Consider the following 21954-nt stretch of genomic DNA (forward strand, 5'->3'; position numbering starts at 1 on the left):
ATTCTTTCTCTAACAGAGAACTAGTTCATAAATTTATCTTTCAACTAACAGGGAACCAATTTATAAACATGATTTATAATAATTTTTCTTGTTAAAAATTACTGGGCAATATACATCCACATAAAAACTTGTCCAAGAATACTCACAGCAGCATTATACATAATATATAAAAGTAGAAACAACCTAAATGTCCATCAACTGATGAATGGATAAACAAAATGTGGTATCTTCACACACTGTAAAATGGAATGAAGTACTGTTACATGCTACCACATGGATAAGCCTTGAAAACACTATGCTAAGTGAAAGAAGCCAGCCACAAAAGACTAAATAGTGTATGATTCCATTTATGTGTATATCCATAATAGGCAAACAAATATAGAGACAGAAAGCAAATCAGTGCTTGCCATGGGCAGGGATGAGGGCAAGGACTGGTGAGAGCAGAAATGGGAAGTGACCATTAATAGGTACAGTGTTTCTTTTTGGGATGTGAAAAATGTTCTATTTTGATTGTGGTAATGATTATATAATTCTATGAATATATTAAAACCCACTGAACTGTACATTTTTTTTAAGAGTAAAAAAATAATTTTCTTTAATGTTTATATTTGAAGGAGAGAGAGACAGAGAGCAAGTAGGTGAGGGGCAGAGAGAGCAGGAGACACAGAATCCGAAGCAGGCTCCAAGCTCCACGCTGTCAGCACTGAGCCCAACATGGGGCTTGAACTCACAAACCGTGAGATCGTGACCTGAGCCGAAGTCAGACATTCAACAAACTGAGCCACCCAGGTGTCCCCATCTTATTTTATTTTTTAAAGATTTTATTTTTAAGTAATCTTTATATCTGACATGGGGTTCGAACTCACAACTCCAAGATCAAGAATCGCACACTCCACCGACTGAGCCAACCAGGCACTCCTGAACTGTACATTTTACATGGGTACATTTAAATATACCCATACCAAAAGTACTGCCTACAAGCTATTATCATGCAGTAAAAGGAAAAGAAGGTCTTAGTCTGTGGTACAGAATGGAGACAGAGGGGAAGAGCTCTGAAAGAGAAAATTGGACCAGATCTTTACAATTTACTAATTTTAACATTTAAATATATGGGTAAACTTAATATAAAACTGTACCAAAAAATCATTGGGCAAGATGTTCAATGCAATTAATTATGGAAAGCAAATTAAGAAAAAACCCAAATGTTCCCTCAATTATAAGGAAATGATTAGCTAAATATTCATTCAATGTATGGAATTTCATGCAATTAGTAGAATAACTGGTTTTTTAAGTATTTTATTTTATTATTATTATTTTTTCAATGTTTTTATTTATTTTTGAGACAGAGAGAGACAGAGCATGAGCAAGGGAGGGGCAGAAAGAGAGGGAGACACAGAATCCGAAGCAGGCTCCAGGCTCTGAGCTGTCAGCACAGAGCCTGACGCCGGGCTTGAACTCACAGACTGTGAGATCATGACCTGATCTGAAGTCAGATGCTCAACTGACTGAGCCACCCAGGCGCCCCTATTTTTTTTTTTTTTTTAAGTAAGCTCTACACCCAACATGGGGCTTGAACTCACAACCCTGAGATCAAGAGTCAAATGCTCTAGGGGCACCTGGGTGGTTCAGTTGGTTAAGCATCCAACTTTGGCCCAGGTCATGATCTCATGGTTCGTGAGTTCAAGCCCCGCATTGGGCTCTGTGCTGACAGCTCAAACCTGGAGCCTGCTTCAGATTCTGTGTCTCCCTCTCTCTCTGCCCCTCCCCAGCTCACGCTGGCTCTCACTGTCAAAAATAAATTTAAAAACTTAAAAAAAAAACTTAAGGGGCGCCTGGGTGGCGCAGTCGGTTAAGCATCCGACTTCAGCCAGGTCACGATCTCGCGGTCCGTGAGTTCGAGCCCCGCGTCGGGCTCTGGGCTGATGGCTCAGAGCCTGGAGCCTGTTTCCGATTCTGTGTCTCCCTCTCTCTCTGCCCCTCCCCCGTTCATGCTCTGTCTCTCTCTGTCCCAAAAATAAATAAACGTTGAAAAAAAAAAAAATTTAAAAAAATAAAAAAAAATAAAAAAAAATAAAAAAACTTAAGAAAAAAAAAAAGTCAAATGCTCTACCAAGCCAGCCAGGTAACCAGAATAACTATTTTTAAAGTTTATGGTATAATATTAAGTACAAGATATGTGGCTACAAAATTATATGCATATTACTATTACAACTATCTATAGCATACAAACATGCAAACATAGAAGCAACTTACTTACATTTTCCCCTTTAATGTTGTTATTAACTATAAAAATACCAAATACAAATCAAACTACATTAAATGACTGTTTACTCTATTAGTTAACGACAGAAAAGGCTGTCAGGTATGGTTTGGAAACATTTATAAACCTATCCTCCAGGAAAGAAAAAGGATACCTTCTAGTTTCACCCTTATAATTCTATTCCAATGCAATTCTGTACTGTTTAGAATGTTCTACTGTAAAATATCAAACCAACAGTAAATCAACCACACCAAACTGAGTCTACTAATTAACTAGGAAAATAAGAATAAACAGACCTTCAGAAATTTCCTTGTCCAGGGATTCTAGCTCTTCTTCAATTTCAGTTTTAATTTTTAATAAAACTTCTTGATCCAGAGATTGTGAAGCTACGAGAGAGAGAGAGAGAGAGAGAGAGAGAGAGAAAGAGAGAGAGAGAGAGAGAGAGAGAGAGAGAGAGAAGCCATTAGAATATGGGTAGTATTTTAACTATTTAACTTAGAAAATACAAATCAAAGGTCATTATCAAGGCTACTGGTCTAGAAGATATTTAAATTTAAAGATGAGGAAATTGAGGCTTGGGTAGGTTAGACCACCCATGATGGAGGAGCTGTTAATTGAACTCAGGTCAGTATGAATATAAAATCATTAATCTGGGCTGTGTCCTCCTCATCTTCTGGTTGGGAAGCTAGGAAGGAAATATCTCAGAAACCTTTTTGACATAATAATACAAAAGGAAACCCAAAAAGTTGTCTAAATAAGTGATAAATGCCTTCTAACATTGATATTCGTGGTCCTTTATCTTCACATCTTCATGCAAACTACAGCCCAAAAGAAGGCCCATTATCTTCCAAAGAGAATACAAGCCTCCAACTTAACTATGAATATACCAAAAGTACTGCCTACAAGGTATTATCATGCAGTAAAAGGAAAAGAAGGTCTTGGTCTGTGACACAGAATGGAGACAAAGGGGAAGAGCTCTGAAGGAGAAAATTACACCAGATGCTTTACAATTTACTAATTTCTCCTGACTCGGGTATTTGGAGCAGAGCCTTATCATTTTGTCTAAAGCACTGAATCCAAATATGACACCCCACACCTCCCATTCAGAATATATTATAGATATATTTCCAGGACATTTTCAATTGCTTCTATCACTATTTTCTACCATTGACAAGTTTTAGAAAGATGGATTTGCCATTTATTACCTGCACTGATAACACAGCCTGCTTGGGATTCTTTCTCTCCCTCTCTCTTTCCCTCCCCAGCTCTCTCTCTCTCTCTCTCTCAAAATAAATAAACATTTTAAAAAAATTTATTCCTGCTCCTACTCAGTATGAACTCAACTGCCAATTTCTTCACTAACAAAAAGGACATAACGTGCTACATTTCTACCTAACCCAGACTGCCCTCCTTCTTCCGGATTACTCAAATTCTGTCAAGGACCAATTTAAGCCTCTGAACTTCTCTACAACATCTTGTTCAATGATTACTACTGCATCGCTGACATTTGCACATTTATATAGTTTCATCTGTGCCACATAGTTTAACACTTAAGTACATATTTTCTTACACTGTTCAATGAGTTTATAGTTTATTACCATTCTGACCACATTACAAACTATTTGAGATACTCCCTTAGTCGTAGATTTGTCAATCTCAAATAAGGGGCACCTGGGTGGCTCAGTTGGTTCAGCGTCCGACTCTTGATCCCGGCTCAGGTCATGAGCTCACAGTTCATGGGATCAAGACCTAAGTTGGGCTCTGCACTAGCAGAGTCAGTGCTTGGGCTTCTCTCTCTGCCCCTCCCCTGCTTATGTGGGCTCTCTAAATATAAATAAGCTTTGTTTTTTTTTTTTAAATTTCTTTTTAATGTTTATTTTTGAGAAAGAGAGCATGAGCAGGGGGAGGGGCAGAGAGAGAGAGAGAGACAGACAGACAGAATCTGAAGCAGGCTCAGTGCTGACAGCTCAGAGCCTGATGTGGGGCTTGAACCCAGAGACCGCAAGATCATGACCTGAGCCGAAATCAGATGCCCAACTGACTGAGCCACCCAGGCACCCCTAAATAAAACTTTTTTTAAAAATGCTGTGTGCGGGGCGCCTGGGTGGCGCAGTTGGTTAAGCGTCCGACTTCAGCCAGGTCACGATCTCGCAGTCCGTGAGTTCGAGCCTCGCGTCAGGCTCTGGGCTGATGGCTCGGAGCCTGGAGCCTGTTTCCGATTCTGTGTCTCCCTCTCTCTGCCCCTCCCCCGTTCATGCTCTGTCTCTCTCTGTCCCAAAAACAAATAAAAACGTTGAAAAAAAAAATTAAAAAAAATGCTGTGTGCAAAATGTCTGGTGCTCAGCAAGCTCTCAACATTTAATAAAAGCTGTAATAGAGGCACCTGGGTGGCTCATGTGTATAAATGACAACACTGTTGGCAAGAGAAGACGCTTACGAAAAAGTAAAACAAAGTGGCACATAGGTGGCTCAGTTGGTTAAGCGTCCAACCCCTGATTTCAGCTCAGGTCATAGTCTCACGGTTCATGAGATCAGGCCCCACATAGGGCTCTGTGCTGACAGTTTGGAGCCTGCTTGGGATTCCCTCTCTCCCTCTCTCTCTCTGCCCCTCCCCTGATCTTGCTCTCTGCCTCAAAATAAATAATCTTTATAAAAAAAAAAAAGGAAAAACAAAATTAAACAAAAATTAAAGTTATTTTTAAATTACAGAAATTTAGGGGTGACTGGGTGGCTCAGTTGGCTAAGTGTCCGACTCTTGCTTTCAGCTCAGGTCATGATCTCACAGTTGTGAGATCGAGCCCCGCATGGGGATTCTCTCCTTCTCCCTCTCTCTGCCCCTCCCCTGCTCTTTCAAAATAAATAAGTAAAAACTTAAAAACAAATCAGTAAATTACAGGAATTTAAAAAGTTATCAGTATATTTTAAGGCTAGCTCAAATGACAAAAGAGAAATGAAATGAGAAGTCGTTTTGGGTTGCCTGGGTAGCTCAGTCAGTTAAGCAACCAACTTCGGCTCAAGTCATGATCTCACAGTTTGTGGGTTCAAGGCTCCCCCTCCCCCTTCACTAGGCTCTGTGCTGACAGCTCAGAGCCTAGAGCTTGCTTTGGATTCTGTGTCCCCCTCACCCCCCACCCCTCCCCGACTCACACTCTATCTCTCTCAAAAATAAATAAACATTAAAAACATGTTTTGAAAGTCATTTTATGTAAGACAGTAAGAGTACAGAGCCATTTATTTATGGTGATAGAATTATGATAAGACAACATTATGAAAGAGGAATGGAAAGAATAAGACCTTGGGGTGCCTAGGTAGCTGTCAGTTGAGCGTCTGACTCTTGATTTCAGCTCAAGTCATGATCTCACAGTTCATGGGCTTGAGCCCTACAATGCGCTCCTCGCTGATAGCTTGGAGCCAGCTTGGGATTCTCTCTCCCTTTCTCTGCCCCTCCCCTACTTGTGCACATGCTCGCTTGCTCTGTCTCTCAAAATAAGTAAATAAACTTAAAAAAAACAATAAGACCTCAACTATTATCTCCATGTTTATGAAGAGGTTTAGTCAATGCTTGAATTATTTAATTTTAGATTTGAAAGGATCTGTAAAATAAAGGCCATCTAATCCATCTTCCTCATTATATAAATATGGGACTTAGAGAAATTGAAAAGATTCACCCTAAAATAAATCATATAAAAACAACATTAGCAAGTAGATCTTTTGGGGGTATGTGGCTGGCTCAGTCCATGGAGCATGTGACTCTTGATCTCAGGGTTGTGAGTTCAAGCCCCACAATGGGTGCAGAGATTACTTAAAAATAAAAATCTTTAAGAACGTACATCTGACAAGTAAAATTATTACTGAATTCTAAAACATGATAATTTTTTATGTACAGTGAAAAATAAGGAATACATGAATGTTTTATCTGCCATCTGCTTCCTTTTGGAAAATCTACATACCTAAAACATACACACACCCACATACCCAATCACACCACCACCAATACTACCACCATGCCACAAAGTAAAAGACAATAATGTCTTGGTTACCATATGCCTCACCTGCCAGATTAAAGAAAAGCAGCTGATTAAAGGAGTGTCTATTCTCATGAGACTAATGTGATGCTGATTACACACGACAAGTTGTCATACTTGATAATAAGTCATGTGGAAAACCTAAACCAGAAAAAGTCTACTGCCATCAGGACACAAAAGGCTATTTATTTAGCTAACCAATGACACAGACAGATTCAGTGATTTTCATTTAATCAACCCCCCCCAACCCAGACTTTCAAAAGCATAGAGCTATGCAGTAGCAGCAATGCAGTATAAATCCTCCACTACAAACCCAGAGAAAAATATTTCAAAGATAAACAGACTTTAGCACACCAAATCCCACCCACTTCAGTGTCAAACGAAGAGTCAAGTGAGTCAGCAATCATCATATTCCAGCCCTGAAATACACTCAGGGCTTTCAAAATGAGTATCAGGTCAACAAGTTTAGAAGAGTTGTATGGGCAGAGCAAAATACTTTCTAAATCTGTGGGCCCCCAAACTGGACACACATTAAAATTACTGAGTGAATATATTAAAAATACAGATTCTCAGGGCACCTGGGTGGCTCAGTCGGTTGGGCCTCTGACTTCGGCTCAGGTCATGATCTCACGGCTCGTGGGTTTGAGCCCCATGTCAGGCTCTGTGCTGACCACTTGCTCAGCCTGGAGGCTGCTTCAGATTCTGTATCTCCTTCTTTCTCTGCCCCTCCCTTGCTCACACTCTGTTTCACTCTGTCTCTCAAAAATAAATAAATGTAAAAAAAAAAAAGATTATTAAGCCCCATCATGGAACATCTGGTGGGTCCAGGGTAAAGGCTCATGATTTTCTTTTTTTTTTTTTTTTTTTCAACGTTTATTTATTTTTGGGACAGAGAGAGACAGAGCTTGAACGGGGGAGGGGCAGAGAGAGAGGGAGACACAGAATCGGAAACAGGCTCCAGGCTCCGAGCCATCAGCCCAGAGCCTGACGCGGGGCTCGAACTCACGGACCGCGAGATCGTGACCTGGCTGAAGTCGGACGCTTAACCGACTGCGCCACCCAGGCGCCCCACATGATTTTCTTTTTAAAGACTTTTTTGGGGGTGTGGGGCAGCATCTGGGTGGCTCCATTGGTTAAGCATCTGACTTCAGTTCAGGTCATGATTTCACAGTTCATGAGTCTGAGCCCCACATTGGGCTCTGTGCTGACAGTGCAGAGCCTGCTTGGGATTCTCATTCATTCCCTCTCTCTCTCTCTCTCTCTCTCTGTCTCTCTCTCTCTCCCCCACCCTCCACTCACACACTCTATCTCAAAATAAATTTTTAAAAAATTAAAAAAAAAAGATTTAAAATAAAGATTTTTTTTCTTTTTCTTTCTTTCTTTCTTTTTTTTTTTTTTTTTTGGTTTATTTCTTTGAGAGAGAGAGTGCTTGCATGCTGGGGGCAGGGCAGAGAAAGAGACTCCCGAGCAGGCTCCATGCTGTCAGTGCAGAGCCCAATGCAGAGCTTGATTCCACAGTGAGATCATGACCTGAGCCGAAATCAAGAGTTGGATGCTTAACTAAGCCAGCTATGCACTCAAGATCTTTTTTTTTTTTTTTTTTAAGTAATCTCCACATCCAACGTGGGGCTGGAACTTACAACCCTGAGATCAAGAGTCGCATGCTCTACCAACTGAGCCAGCCAGGCATGCCATGATCTTTTCTTCAAAAGCATTCAGGCAATTAGTCTTGACAAATACTGCTCTTAAAAACTCATATAATCAAATTAAAAACATCTGCTAAATATATTGAGAACATGGTTCAATTATTTACTCAATAGCAAAAACAAATACCCCAAATGATACCATACTAGACAGATTTTTAGAAGCACAAAATAAACTTTTGCCTCGTTGCATCTGAGAAAGCAAGATGGGTCACCAGCGGCTCTACTGGAGCCATCCAAGGAAATTTGGCTAAGGTTCTTATTCTTGCCACATCTGCTCAAACCCATGTGGTCTGATCCAGAAATACGGCCTCAATTATATGCCCCAGTGCTTCCATCAGTATGAAAGGATATAGGCTTCATTAAGTTGGATTAAGTGAACTTCCTTCAATGGGTCATCCAAGAGACCTACCTTAACTGTAGATATCCAAGATACCTACCTTCATGCTGACTCATTGTATACAAAATGAAAATACTTCAATTATGAATGTTTAAAAAAAATAAAAGTACAAAATAGCCAATCACAATGGTAGTTTTCAGGCTCTAGTGTTTCCATACCCCCAGGTATCCTGCACACTGGGAAACAGATTTGAGAGAGGACAGATTTGAAAGAGAAGAATGCAGGGAAACTTCACCACGCACCCACTCAAAGTCTGGTTTCAGGATCAAATATCTGTTCCTGATAGAAAAGTGGAGAAAAGAATAAAAGAGTACACATCTCCTGAAATAATGAACTGTGAGTCAAAATTTGGGATGGGATTATGAAAATCTGTCTTAAAAAAGTTGGTTTGAGATGGCAACAGTCTCCAAATTGATCCACAGATTCAATGCAATCCCTATCAAAATTCCAACTGCAGGGTGCCCGGCAGGTTCAGTCAGTACAGCACGTGACTCAACCCTGAAGGTTGTAAGTTTGAGCCCCATTCTGGGTATAGAGATTATTTAAAAATAAAATCTTAAAAACAAATTTCCAACTTCCCTTTTTCCAGAAATGGACAAGACAATCCTAAAATTCATAGAGAATTGCAACAGACACAAAATAGTCCAAGCAATTTGGAAAAAGAATGAAGTAGGAGGACTCAAACTTCACAATTTCAAAACTTACTATAAATAAAGCTACAGTAATCAAGATAGGGTGGTTATGGAATAAGGACAAATAGAGCAATGGAACCTAATTAAGGGTCCAGAAATAAATACATATATTTAAGGTCAACTGATTTTTGAGAAGGGTACGAAGACCATTCAGCAGAAGAAGAACCTTTTCAACAAATAGTGCTGGGAAAACTAGATTTTCCCATGCAAAATAATGAATCTGTACCCCTACTTCACAGCAAATACAAAAATTAATTCAAAATGGATAAAAGATCTAAATTGTTTTGAAGATTTTAATTTTTTTTAAAGTAATCTCTACACACCACGTAGGACTCAAACCCATAACCCCAAGATCAAGAGTCACACCTTCCACCAACCAAGCCAGCCAGGCATCCATCAAAGATCTAAATTTAAAAGCTAAAACTATCAGGTGCCTGGATGGGTCAGTCATTTGAGCATTCGACTTTAGCTCAGGTCATGATCTCACAGTTTGTGGGTTTGAGCCCTGCAATGGGCTCTTCACTGACAGCACAGAGACTGTTTCCCTCTCTCTCTGCCCCTCCCTGGCAATCTCTCTCTCTCAAAAATAAATAAACATTAAAAAAAAAACAACAAAAAAACCCTTCAGGGACTCCTGGATGGCTCAATCGGTTAAGCATAGTACTTCATCTCAGGTCATGATCTTGACTCCACAACCCTGAGATCATGACCTGAGTTGAAGTCCAACACTTAGCCAACTAAGACACCCAGGTGCCCCAAAACTATAGAACTCTTAAAAGAAAACGTAGGTGAAAATATGCACAGCCCTGGATTATGGAATGATTCCTTAGACACTAAAAACATATCAAACACAGATAAACTGGTCTTCATAAAAATTACACACTTTTGTATATCAAAGTATAATACCATGGCGCCTAGGTCGGTCAGTTGGTTGAGTGTCCAACTCTTGATTTCAGCTCAGGTCATGATCTCAGGGTTATGAGGTCAGGCTCCACACTCAGCATGGAACCTGCTTGGGATTCTCTCTCTACCTCTCTCTCTCTGCCCCTCCCCCATTCGTGGACACACATACTCTCTTAAAAATAAACATTACAAAAAAGTACACTATCAATACAAACCACAGAATGGAAGAAAATATCTGGAAATCATATATCTGATACGGGTCTGGTATCTAAAATATATATAGAATCCTTGCAACTCAATAACACAGAGACAAATAACCCAATCAAAAAATGGGCAAAGGATATTAACAGACATTTCTCTAAAGATATACAAATGACCAATAAACACATGAAAAGATGTTCAACATCATTAGCAATTAGGGAAATGCAAATTAAAGTCATAGGGAGGGACACCTGGGTGGCTCAGTTGGTTAAGCATTTGACTCTTGATGTCAGCTCAGGTCAAGATCTCACGGTTCATGAGTTTGAGCCCCACACTGGGCTCCGTGCTGACAGTGCAGAGCCTGTTTGGGATTCTCTCTCTCTCCCTCTGCTTCTCTCCCTCTCTCTCTCAAGATAAACTTAAAAAAAAAAAAAAACTTTAAAAAAAATGAGGGAAAATAAAACCTTAGTGAGATACCACTGCATACCCACCAGGGTAGCTATAATCAAAAATAGCAATGATAGGGCACCTGGGTGGTTTAGTCCGTTAAGCATCCAACTCTTGATTTTGCTTAAGTCATGATCCAGGATTATGGGATTGAACCGTACATCAAGCTCTGTGCTAAGCATGGAGCCTGCTTGAGATTCTCTCTCTCTCTGTGTCTCTGTCTCTCTCCTTCTGTCCCTCTCCCCCACGCACTCTGTCTCTCTCAAATAAATTAACATAAAATTTTTTAAATAGCAATAATAGCAAGTTTGGCAAAGATGCAGAATTTAGAAAGGGGAACCTCCATTCATTGCTGGTGGAAATGCAAAATGATACAACTACTGTGGAAGACAGCTTGGTAGTTTATTACAAAACTAAGTATACTCTTACCATATGATCTAGCAATCATGCTTCTTGGTATTTACCCAAATGAGGTGAAAACTTACATCTACACAAAACTTGCATATGAATGTTTAAAATAGTTTTATTCGTAACTGTCAAAACTTGGAAGCAATGAAAATGTTCTTCAACAGGTGAATGGAGAAATAAACTATGGTATATCCATACAATGGAATATTATTCAGCAATAAAAGAAATGAGCTACCACAATGAGACACCACACTTCACACCCATTAGGATGGCTATTATAAAAAACAAAACAAAAACAACAAAAAACAAAAACAAACCCAGAAAACAAGTATTGGTGAGGATGTGGAGAAATTGGAACCCCTGTGTATTACTGATGGGAATATAAAATGATACAGCTACTGTGGAAAAAAGTAAGGTAGTTCCTCAGAAAATTAAACAGAATTACCATGTGATCCAGCAAATCTATACCTGAGCATATACCAAAAAATACCTGAAAGCAGAGACTCAAACAGATATTTGTAACACCAATGTTGATAGCATTATTCACAATAGCCAAAAGGGAGAAATAACCCAAATGTCCATCAACAGATGAATGCATAAGCAAAATATGCTACATGCATACATTAGAATATTATTCAGCTTTAAAAAAAGGAATCGAGCGCGCCTGGGTAGTAGAGCATCCGACCCTTGATTTCAGGTCACATCATGATCCCAGGGTCATGGGGTTGAGCCCCATGTCTGACTCCGAGGTGAGCATGGAGCCCACTTAAGATTCCCTCTCTCTTTCCCTCTGCCCACTCCCCTGCTTGTGCACTCTCTCTCTCTAAAAAATAAAAATTAAAGAAAAATTTTACAGTTTAAAAAGTCTTTCTAAAAAAAAAAAAAAAAAAAAAAAGGAATGAGGGGTGCCAGCTGGCTCAGTCAGTAAAGCATACAACTCTTGATCTCAGGGTCATGAGTTCAAGCCCCGGGTTGAGCATAGAGATTACTTAAAAATAAAAGGAAGGAAATTCTGACACATGCGACAGCATGGATGAACCCTGAAGACATTATGCTAAGTGAAATAAATCAGACACAAAAGGATAAATGTTTGATTGCACTCAAATGAGATGCCTAGAATAGTTAAATTCATAGAGACATGCAGTAGAATAGTGGTTGCCTGGGGCTGAAAGGAAGAGGGGAAAATGGGAAGTTACTGTTTGAATGGTTGGATGAATAACAAACCAGTATCACAACTACATGTGTTTGATAGTCACATAACTAATTAAGATACAGGAACTTACTCTCCTTTCTAACCTAAGAAAGAAATGTCTTATTAATAAATCCATGCTAATTACTTCAGCATCAAAGTTCTCTATATTAATAATCACAAAATTGTGTATAACAGAAATTATTATTTGACATCAAATACACAAGTCAGCAGGACTTCTACCAGTCAGAATACATAATTCAGAACAGGGTTGACTATACTCAGCACAAACTAACACTGAAAGAGTTGGCTAGTTCTGGAAAAGTGTAGAGTTAACTATTTATGGAAAAGTCTATAACCAGCACATGAGTCAGGAAAAAATGAAAAACGTTCAATGTAACAGAAATCTTGGGTCATGAATTGGGTCACTTCCCTTAGCCTCTCCTTCTCACCCTTAACTGCTTTATGAACTTGAAACCAACCCTACTCTACCCACATTATACCAATGGATGCTACAGCAGACCCTATGTATAATAGCATGTCATGAGAGTAAACCATACATCACATTTTAGATAACAAATAGGATAGCAAAGCAGCAAAGACAGCAACAAGAACTTAATTTTTTCCTCTAAAAAGTTAGCCTACATATTTTTAAATTTAAGTATAAGTACTCTGTACTCAGGCTTACAAGAAAATAAAATAATGATAACAACCAAGTTTCAAAAACGAAATGAAACAAAACAGTAAAGCAGGTAAACTCCTCAAATCCTACAGTGCTCAGTTGGAAAAAATTCTATGCTCAAGCATGAAAAAGAACTGACCAATACAGGCACATGTAATCATTAGAGTTCTTACAAATTTAGTCAACCACAGGAGGTGAAAAATCCTGGGTTTTGTTGAGCATAGAGTCTGTTACAATTGAAAAATAGGGGCGCTTGTGTGGCTCAGTCAGTTGAGCGTCCGACTCTCGATTTCGGTTCAGATCATGATCCCAGGGTCATGGGATAGAGCCCTGTGTCAATCCAATGCTCAGTGTGGAACCTGCTTAAGAATCTCTCTCTCTTTCCCACCATCCCTTTCCCCCACTTGCACACTCTCTAAAATTAAAAAAAAAATTTTTTTTTAAGTAAATAAAAAATTTTTTAATGGGAAATAACATAAACAAGTGGAATTTGAATAGGTGGGGAAGTGTGTATGTATTAGGATCCCAGTTGGTCCAGGACCTTCCCAATTTTCAATCCTGGGCAAACTGGACACTTGATTAACCTAATATGTATATTTGGGAAACATGTTAATTAGGACAGGCTAGTCTGTGCTATGTAATAAATGAAGCCAGAAATTTCAGCAACTTAACTCAAAAGTCCACTCTCTCCCTCCCATGTTACATATCTAACAGGGAACTGGAAGACATGCTTCATGTAGTCACTTAGCAACCCTTATTGCTGGTGGCTCTGCCCTACTATAACAATGCCATTTGGAACATATGATCTCTCCTACATCCACACACCCCCACAAAGCAAGGGAGAAAGGCATATTGGTTCTTAAATGCTACAGCCTAGAAGTGACACAAATCATACTACTCAAATTCCTTTGGCTAGGACTAGTCCATATGGCTCTGCCTAAATGCAATTTTTCCCTGGGTCTAGCAAGGAGATAAGAATAAGATACGGGTGAACATTAGTAATCACTATCACAGGAATCTACCATTCCAGAGCAGCTCAGTTTGAGTGAAAAAATCCAGACAGGAATAAGCATGGTTTATTTATTTATTTTTTTAAGTTTATTTATTTTTGAAAGAGAGAGAAAGAGATAGAGAGGGAGAGAGAGAATGAGCGGGGGGGAGGGACAGAAAGAGGGAGGCACAGAATCTGAAGCAGGCTCCAGGTTCTGAGATGTCAGTACAGAGCCTGACATGGGGCTCAAACCCACGAACCCTGAAGTCATGACCTGAGCCGAAGTCAGACGTTTAACCAACTGAGCCACCCAGGTGTCCCAAGCATGGTTTGTTTAAAATACCACACAGGGGCACCTGGCTAGGTCAGTCAGTTCAGCACAAGACTCTTGATTTCAAGGTTGTGAGTTCAAGCCACACGTTGGACGTAGAGATTATTTCCAAATAAAATCTTTAAAATAAATAAATAAATAAATAAATAAATAAATAAGGCAGGCACCTGGGTGGCTCAGTTGGTTAGCCTCTGACTCTTGATTTCAGTTGAGGTCATGATCCCGGGCTTGTGGGATCGAGCCCCACATCAGGCTCCGTTCTGAGCATGGAGCCTGCTTAGGATTTTCTCTCTCTCTCTCTCTCTCTCTCTCTCTATCTCTCTCTCTCTCTCTCTCCTTTTGCCCCTCTCCCACACTCGCACACTCTCTCTCTCTCTCAAATAAAATTAAATAAACAAATAAGACAGTAAGAGACATAAGATGTAATAGGTGATGACCAAATCATAGAAACCAATGAAAGTTTTATAAAGTAGCCTTAAGGGAAAGGGAGCAACTGTGGGTTCCCAATGTAAGGGGCAATGTGAGGAAGTTCAATATGGGCTTGTAGCATGCAAAATGAATAATGGAGAAGACATAACATGAAGGAGAAAAATCAGGATATATTTGCAATAACTTGAGGCAGGACCTGTAGGATAATGGGAGAATCAGCACAAAATTGGGACAGTTAGTAACAGCTGACAAAGAAAGAGGGCAGGAGAGGTGCCTGGCTGACTCAGTCAGTAGAGCATGTGACTCTTAATCTCAGGGTGGTGAGTTCAAGCCCCTTCCTGGGTGTAAAGCTTACTAAAAAAGAAAGGAAGGAAAAAAGGAAAGGAGGGAGGAAGGGAGAGGGCAGGAGGCAGAGAAAAAAGCTAAAGGATGACTCCTATGTTTCAAGCCTGGGTAGCAGGTGGTATTGTGAACAAATTATTGTAAAAACAGGGGTTGGCTTAGAAGGGAAAATAAAAACCTGAGTTCTAGACCTGAGTGTCTCATATTACACTAGTCACTAGCCACATGCAACTTTTTAAGTTTAAATAAAAATTAAATAAAATTAAAAATTCAGTTCCTTAGTCACACTAGTCATACTTCAAGCATTCAACTATCTCATATGACTTGTGACTACAATATTGGACAGGGCACATACACAACATGCTCAAAACTGCCCAAAGTTCTATTAATTAGTATTTTTCTAGACCTATCCGGCTATCACTAATCAGAAGAAGGTTTTAGAAAAGTAAATGAAACTAGAAACTGAAAAAGACAAGTTTTAAGGAATTTGTGGGCTAACTGAAGGACTGTCATTCACCCATTCCAAAGAAGGCTGATGAACACCTTACATGTCCCACAGCAGGAGACTACAGATATTTAATTACTGACATGGATAGATGTTCAAATATGTTGTTAATTTTTAAAATGTTATCAAATGGCACAGGTATTACCTCATTTTTATAAACCATAAATTCAAATTTACATGTTCCTATATAAGTAGAGAAAAAAATGTTATTTTAATTACTGGATTATAGGATTTTTTTTTCTCACTGCCTTTTATTCTTTTACTTTTCCAAATACTTTCACATATATTAAAAACATTTTAATAAAAAAAGAAATACAATTAAAGATTGGAAATGACAAGGAGACAGACTTGGACTTAACACTAACATCATTTAGTTTTGTGCATAAATGGAATGCACTCCTCAACAGTAATGAGTAAAATAAGGTTCCCTGCACTGATAACAAGTGTCAGCAAACTATAACCCATGGGCCAAATCTGGCCCACTGCATATTTTTCTACAGGCCATTTTTAAATGGTTGAAAAAAATAAAAAGATTACTATTTCGTGACATAAAAATTACAGTGCCTACAAGTAAAATTTAACTGGAATACAGCCAGTTGTTTCATGCTACAACAGTGGCAATGAATGGTTGTACCAAAGCCTGTGTGTGGCACTCTCGCAGCTTCACACTGTTGCTCAGCACACTACATACTGCAGTGACAGTTATAACTACACAGCATGTCAATCACCATGCATACTGCCATACCACAACTTTTATTTTACCTATGCATACCCATCATGTCAAAACAAAACAAATAGAAAAGTGGGCTTTGAATATCCTACTTACTCTTAAGGCACAATGGAATATACATTACCTTGTTATCAAATTAGGCGGCAAAGTATTGTGCTTATTATGCAGTGGCATACCAAGAAGCATATCAAGAAGCATATCAAGAAGCATATCAAGAAGCATATCAAGAAGCACACCACATACACTGATATTACCAGACTATAAAGCACTCATCAAAAAAATAAAATAAAATAAAATAAAATAAAATAAAATAGCACCATCAGAGTATTCCCAACTCACAAGAAAGCAAGTCAGGAATATTAGAAAATTTTAAATGGAAAATTTTTAATTTAAAATGGAGGGGCACCTGGGTGGCTCAATTAGTTGAGCTGGCGTCTCTCAATTTCGGCTCAGGTCATGATCTCACGGTTGTAGGATTGAGTCCTGCGTCAGGCTCCCTGCTCAGCATGGAATCCACTTGAGATTCTCTCTCTCTCTCCCTCTCTCTCTCTCTCTCTCTCTCTCCCCCTCTACCCCTCTACCCCTTCCCTACTCTCTTTCTCAAAAAAAAAAAAAGAAAGAAAAGAATTTAAAATGGAACTTTTCATTGTACAATTTCTTCATAAAAATAACAAATGAAATAAAACATGAAAAATGAAATTTTAATAAAATTCCTGTTTTTATGAATTCAATAACATTAAAATTAAAATTTTTATGAATTTAATAAAAATGAAAATGAGGCTGCACCCAAAGTAAGTTTCTAAGTGGCTCAGTGGTTAATCCAACAAGGAAAGCCATTTCCAGATGTTGAGTTAATTAAGCTGTATTCTCCTGAAGCAGCTGAAGAAGTATGTCAGAAAGACAAAAGTTCAAGATTAGCCTTTTGGAGAGAATAGTTGCTCAAGGAGTTGGGGACAATAGGAACAACATCAACAGTCAATTGAAATACAAGGCAAACAATTTTGAGTGGTTTTCTTTGGCTCTTGATGCACTGCTCAGCTGTTGTTTATTCAAGGAGTCAATGACGAGTTTGAAGTGACTAAAGAACTGGCATAGCCTACACAAAATAATTATGGGTGAGAATATTTTCAAAGAAATTGAGAAAACACTAATTCACTACAATGCAAAGTGGAATCTGCTAAGATATGTTACTGATAATGGCAAAATATGTGTGGAGCAGAAAAAGTCTTATTAGTTTGACAAAATTAGTTTGACAGATTATCAAAATGTAAAGTATTTAAAACCTATGGTTATTCACAGTAGTGTTCATCAGTAGGTACTCTGGAAAATATCAGAATCTATCTCATGTTAATGAACCGGGAGTTTCAACAGTGAACTTCATTTGCTGTTGTGGACTTAATTACTGTCAGTTTCATGAATTTTTGTCAGAAATAGAAGCTGAATGTTCTGACCTACCCTACCACACAGCAGTTCAATGCTAAGCAGTGGAAGTGTTTCACTGCAATTTTTTGAGCGCAAGAATGAGAATGAAATTTTTCTGAACAAGAAGAGCCACGCCCAACCACTATTATCAAATAACAAATAGCTATAGAAATTACCTTTCACTGCAGACGTAAAAATGTTTCTTAATAACTGAATCTAAAATTACAAGGCCTACCGTTTGCCAACACTGCCCTAGACAATGTTCCTAAGAGTCAGTGACACTACCCCTTGGACTACATTCTCCTTGTTGGGTCCCCAGGGAAAGAAGTCTGTCCTACAGAGAGATACACTCACTCCTGGTTCCATACAACAGAGCAAGTATTGTTCCCTGATAATGGAGTTCATGCCCCACAAGTAACAATCCATAACCTGGTAGATACCTCCCAAAGCAATCTACATATTCTATGCAATCCCTATCAAAATAACCCCAGCTTTCTTCACAGAGCTAGAACAAACATTCCTAAAATTTGTATGGAACCAGAAAAGACCCTGAATAGCCAAAGTAATCCTGAAAAAGAAAACCAAAGCTGGAGGTATCACAATTCCAGACTTCAAGCTGTATTACAAAGCGGTAATCATCAAGACAGTATGGTACTGGCACAAAAATACATAGATCAATGGAACAAAATAGAGAACCCAGAAATTGACCCACAAACATATGGCCAACTAAACTTCGACAAAGCAGGAAAGAATATCCAATGGGAAAAAGACAGTCTCTTCAGCAAATGGTGGCTGGGAAAAATGGACAGTGATATGTAGAAGAATTGAACCTGGACCACTTTCTTACACCATACACAAAAATAAACTCAAAATGGATGAAGACCTACATGTAAGACAGGAAGCCATCAAAATCCTAAAGAAGAAAGCAGGCAACAACCTCTTTGACCTTAGCCGCAGCAACTTCTTACTTGACATGTCTCCAGAGGAGGAGGCGAGGGAAACAAAAGCAAAAACTAACTGTCGGGACCTCATCAAGATAAAAAGCTTTTATACAGCAAAGGAAACAATCGCCAAACTAAAAGGGAACTGACAGAATGGGAGAAGATAGCGGCAAATGACAGATAAAGGGTTAGTATCCAGAATCTATAAAGAACTTTTCAAACTCAACACCCCCCCAAAAAAACAAATAATCTAGTGAAGAAATGGGCAAAAGACACGAATGGACATTTTTCCAAAGAAGACATACAGATGGCTAAGACACATGGAAAGATGCTCAACATCACTCATCATCAGGGATATACAAATCAAAACCACAATGAGATACCACCTCATACCTGTCAGAATGGCTAAAATTAACAACTCAGGCAACAACAGATGTTGGCGAGGATGTAGAGAAAAAGGAACCCTTTTGTGCTGGTGAGAATGCAAACTGGTGCAGCCACTCTGGAAAATAGTATGGAAGTTCCTCAAAAAATTAAAAATAGAACTACCCTAAGACCCAGCAATTGCACTGCGAGGTATTTATCCAAAGGATACAAAAATGCTGATTTGAAGGAGCACATGCACCCCAGTGCTTATGGCAGCACTACCAGCAATAGCCAAAGTACAGAAAGAGCCCAAATGTCCACTGACTGATGAATGGATAAAGAAGACATGGCAGGGGTGCCTGGGTGGCTCAGTCGGTTAAGCGTCCGACTATGGAATTTAAGATACAAAACAGATGAACATAAGGGAAGAGAAGCAAAAATAATACAAAAACAAGGAGAAGAACAAACCATAAGAGGCTCTTAAATACAAAGAATAAACTGAGGGTTGCTGGAGGGATTTTGGGTGGGGGGATGTGCTAAATGGGCAAAGGTAATTAAAGAGGACACTTGTTGGGATGAGCACTGGGTGTTTTATGTAAGTGATGAATCACTAAATTCTACTCTTGAAATCATTATTATACCATATGTTAACTAAGTTGGATGTAAATTTAAAAATGAATTAATTAATTTAATAAAATGGTCAGTCACCTGTCCTTAACCTAGCTACCACAGCCAATGCAATGGCACGAGCCCTAGCACATCAGCAGATAGGTCTAAATGTCCTTGCATGGATTATAATGGGTAGAAGACTGGCCTTGGACTACATTCTGGCCAATACCTCCTACTGAGTTGGATTAATACTACTGGTTAAGTGGAACAAGCCATACATGCTAAGGAAAGGAAACTAATCTGAACTCTGAAGACACCTACTAGTCCCTTCTGAGACTTACTCACTTGGCTGAATCTGGGATCCTGAGGTGGATAGCTGAGATCCACATTGCAGAATGCCTTCATCCTGCTAATTGGGATCCTGTTCAGAATAGCCTTAATCTAGGGGCACCTTGGTGGCTCAGCCGGTTAGGTGACCGACTTCAGCTCAGGTCACGATCTCGCCATCTATAAATTCGGGCCCTGCTTTGGGCTCTGTGATGATAGCTTGGAGCCTGGAGCCTGCTTCAGATTCTGTGTCTCCTCCCTCTCTCTCTCTGCCCCTCCCCCACTCACACTCTGTCTCTCAAAAATGAATGTTTAAAAAATTTAAAAAAAAAAGAATAGCCTTAATCTAGTGTTATACAAGACAAACTAAATGGATTTCACTGAATGTCACTGCATCTAATTTCCAAGGGTAGATTGCAATAGCCTGCAATGAATCCCAAGGATCCCTGTATGTCCTTACTGAGTATGACAAACTGAAGACCTAACTGTCCTCTGACTCTAAGCCATTTTTATAACTAGTAATGAAGACAATTAGATAGGTCAAAATGACCACAAAGTGACTGCTCACTCTCTGAAATAGGTAACTGGCTTGCTACAAAAGGTGCTAAGCCCTTAGTACTGGGTACCTCAGCTGCAGTACAACCCACTACATAAAATGCCATCAAGTGGGCTCATCACATTACCCCTTGGTAGACCGAGGCAGGGTGAACCAGTGTTATCATGTAACATTCTTGGTGTTTGTTAGGCTAGGGCAGTAATACATGGTCTTACTCTTATTCACTGGGTCTTGATGTCCACTTTGGCATCTATGAAGTTCTAGGAGACTGAAGTATAAAAGCCACATGTGTTCCATAAAATTAATCCCCAGAATCTTCCTCCCAAAGCAAAATGTTGGTCCAGATACAATTCCTACCTCAGGTGTGCTAACAACGTATGCATTAATCACTATCAACACAACTACTTGGTTGGATTCCCTGTATGTCTATTATGGTATATGTTCACTGAGTCTAGACACCTAAGTCTTAAAACAATGGAATCCAGCACTTTCAGAAGTTATAACTAGTTTTTAAAACAATGTGTAAAAACTTAAAAAGTTATACTATATGGTATGACAATTTAGAAGCCACATATTTATTTTAAATGACAAACTCCTTATAAAAATATTGTTATTCCTTGATCCAATAGTTTGACTCTAGATGATTTAGCAAAAGTAAATAAATGAAAAAAAGCAATATATAAAAGCATTCTTTTTAATTTTTTTTTACATTTATTTATTTTTGAGAGACAGAGTAAGACAGAGCACAAGCGGGGGAGGGGCAGAGAGAGAAGGAGACACAGAATCTGAAGCAGGCTCCAGGCTCTGAGCCGTCAGCACAGAGCCTGACACGGGGCTCGAACCCATGGACCATGAGATCATGACCTGAGTCGAAGCCAGTCACTTAACCGATGGGCCACCCAGGAGCCCCTAAAAGCATTCTTTTTTTTTTTTTTTTTTTTTTTAATTTTTTTTAACATTTATTTATTTTTGAGACAGAGAGAGACAGAGCATGAACGGGGGAGGGTCAGAGAGAGAGGGAGACACAGAATCTGAAACAGGCTCCAGGCTCTGAGCTTTCAGTACAGAGCCCGACGCGGGGCTCGAACCCACGGACCGTGAGATCATGACCTGAGCCGAAGTCGGCCGCTTAACCCACTGAGCCACCCAGGCGCCCCCCTAAAAGCATTCTTAACTAACCTCTACTGAAGTGATTTGGTGAATTAAGTAACCCATTACGATTTCACTATAAAATATACTGAATATGCCCGCTGCAAGCTGAACACATACAGCTAGCAGACTACTTTCTAGCACATGTAAGTTATATGCTTACCAAGAATCAGCTATTTTCTCCTGATCTATTTATGAAAGTTGTACTTGTCACTTAAATTGTACAATTTATTTAAAATCACAGACATTACTAATGTGATTGTGCAAAGAGACTTGACACTTCTCTAAATTAAATATTTTATAAAGTTGCTTTAAAAATACTGTATTAGGGGCACCTGGGTGGCTC

General features: G+C 39.2%; 1 protein-coding gene and 1 pseudogene across 11 annotated transcripts in view; one reads left to right on the forward strand and one right to left on the reverse strand.

The window, feature by feature from the left end:
• The window catches only part of BCL2L13 (BCL2 like 13), an 86961-nt gene that overhangs the window by 51112 nt on the left and 13895 nt on the right, over positions 1-21954 (reverse strand). For 6 of the 11 annotated variants that reach the window (XM_030321316.2, XM_032593873.1, XM_032593871.1 and 3 more), the window contains one exon: positions 2557-2646. The exons of the other annotated variants lie outside the window; for them this stretch is intronic. In XM_030321316.2, coding sequence (XP_030177176.1) covers positions 2557-2646 — 90 coding nt within the window. The remainder of the gene's footprint in view (positions 1-2556; positions 2647-21954) is intronic. 11 annotated transcript variants of the gene reach the window in all.
• Positions 8195-8419, forward strand: LOC115518081 (annotated as a pseudogene).

Source organism: Lynx canadensis, chromosome B4, assembly GCF_007474595.2.
Source record: "Lynx canadensis isolate LIC74 chromosome B4, mLynCan4.pri.v2, whole genome shotgun sequence".
NCBI lineage: Eukaryota > Metazoa > Chordata > Mammalia > Carnivora > Felidae > Lynx > Lynx canadensis.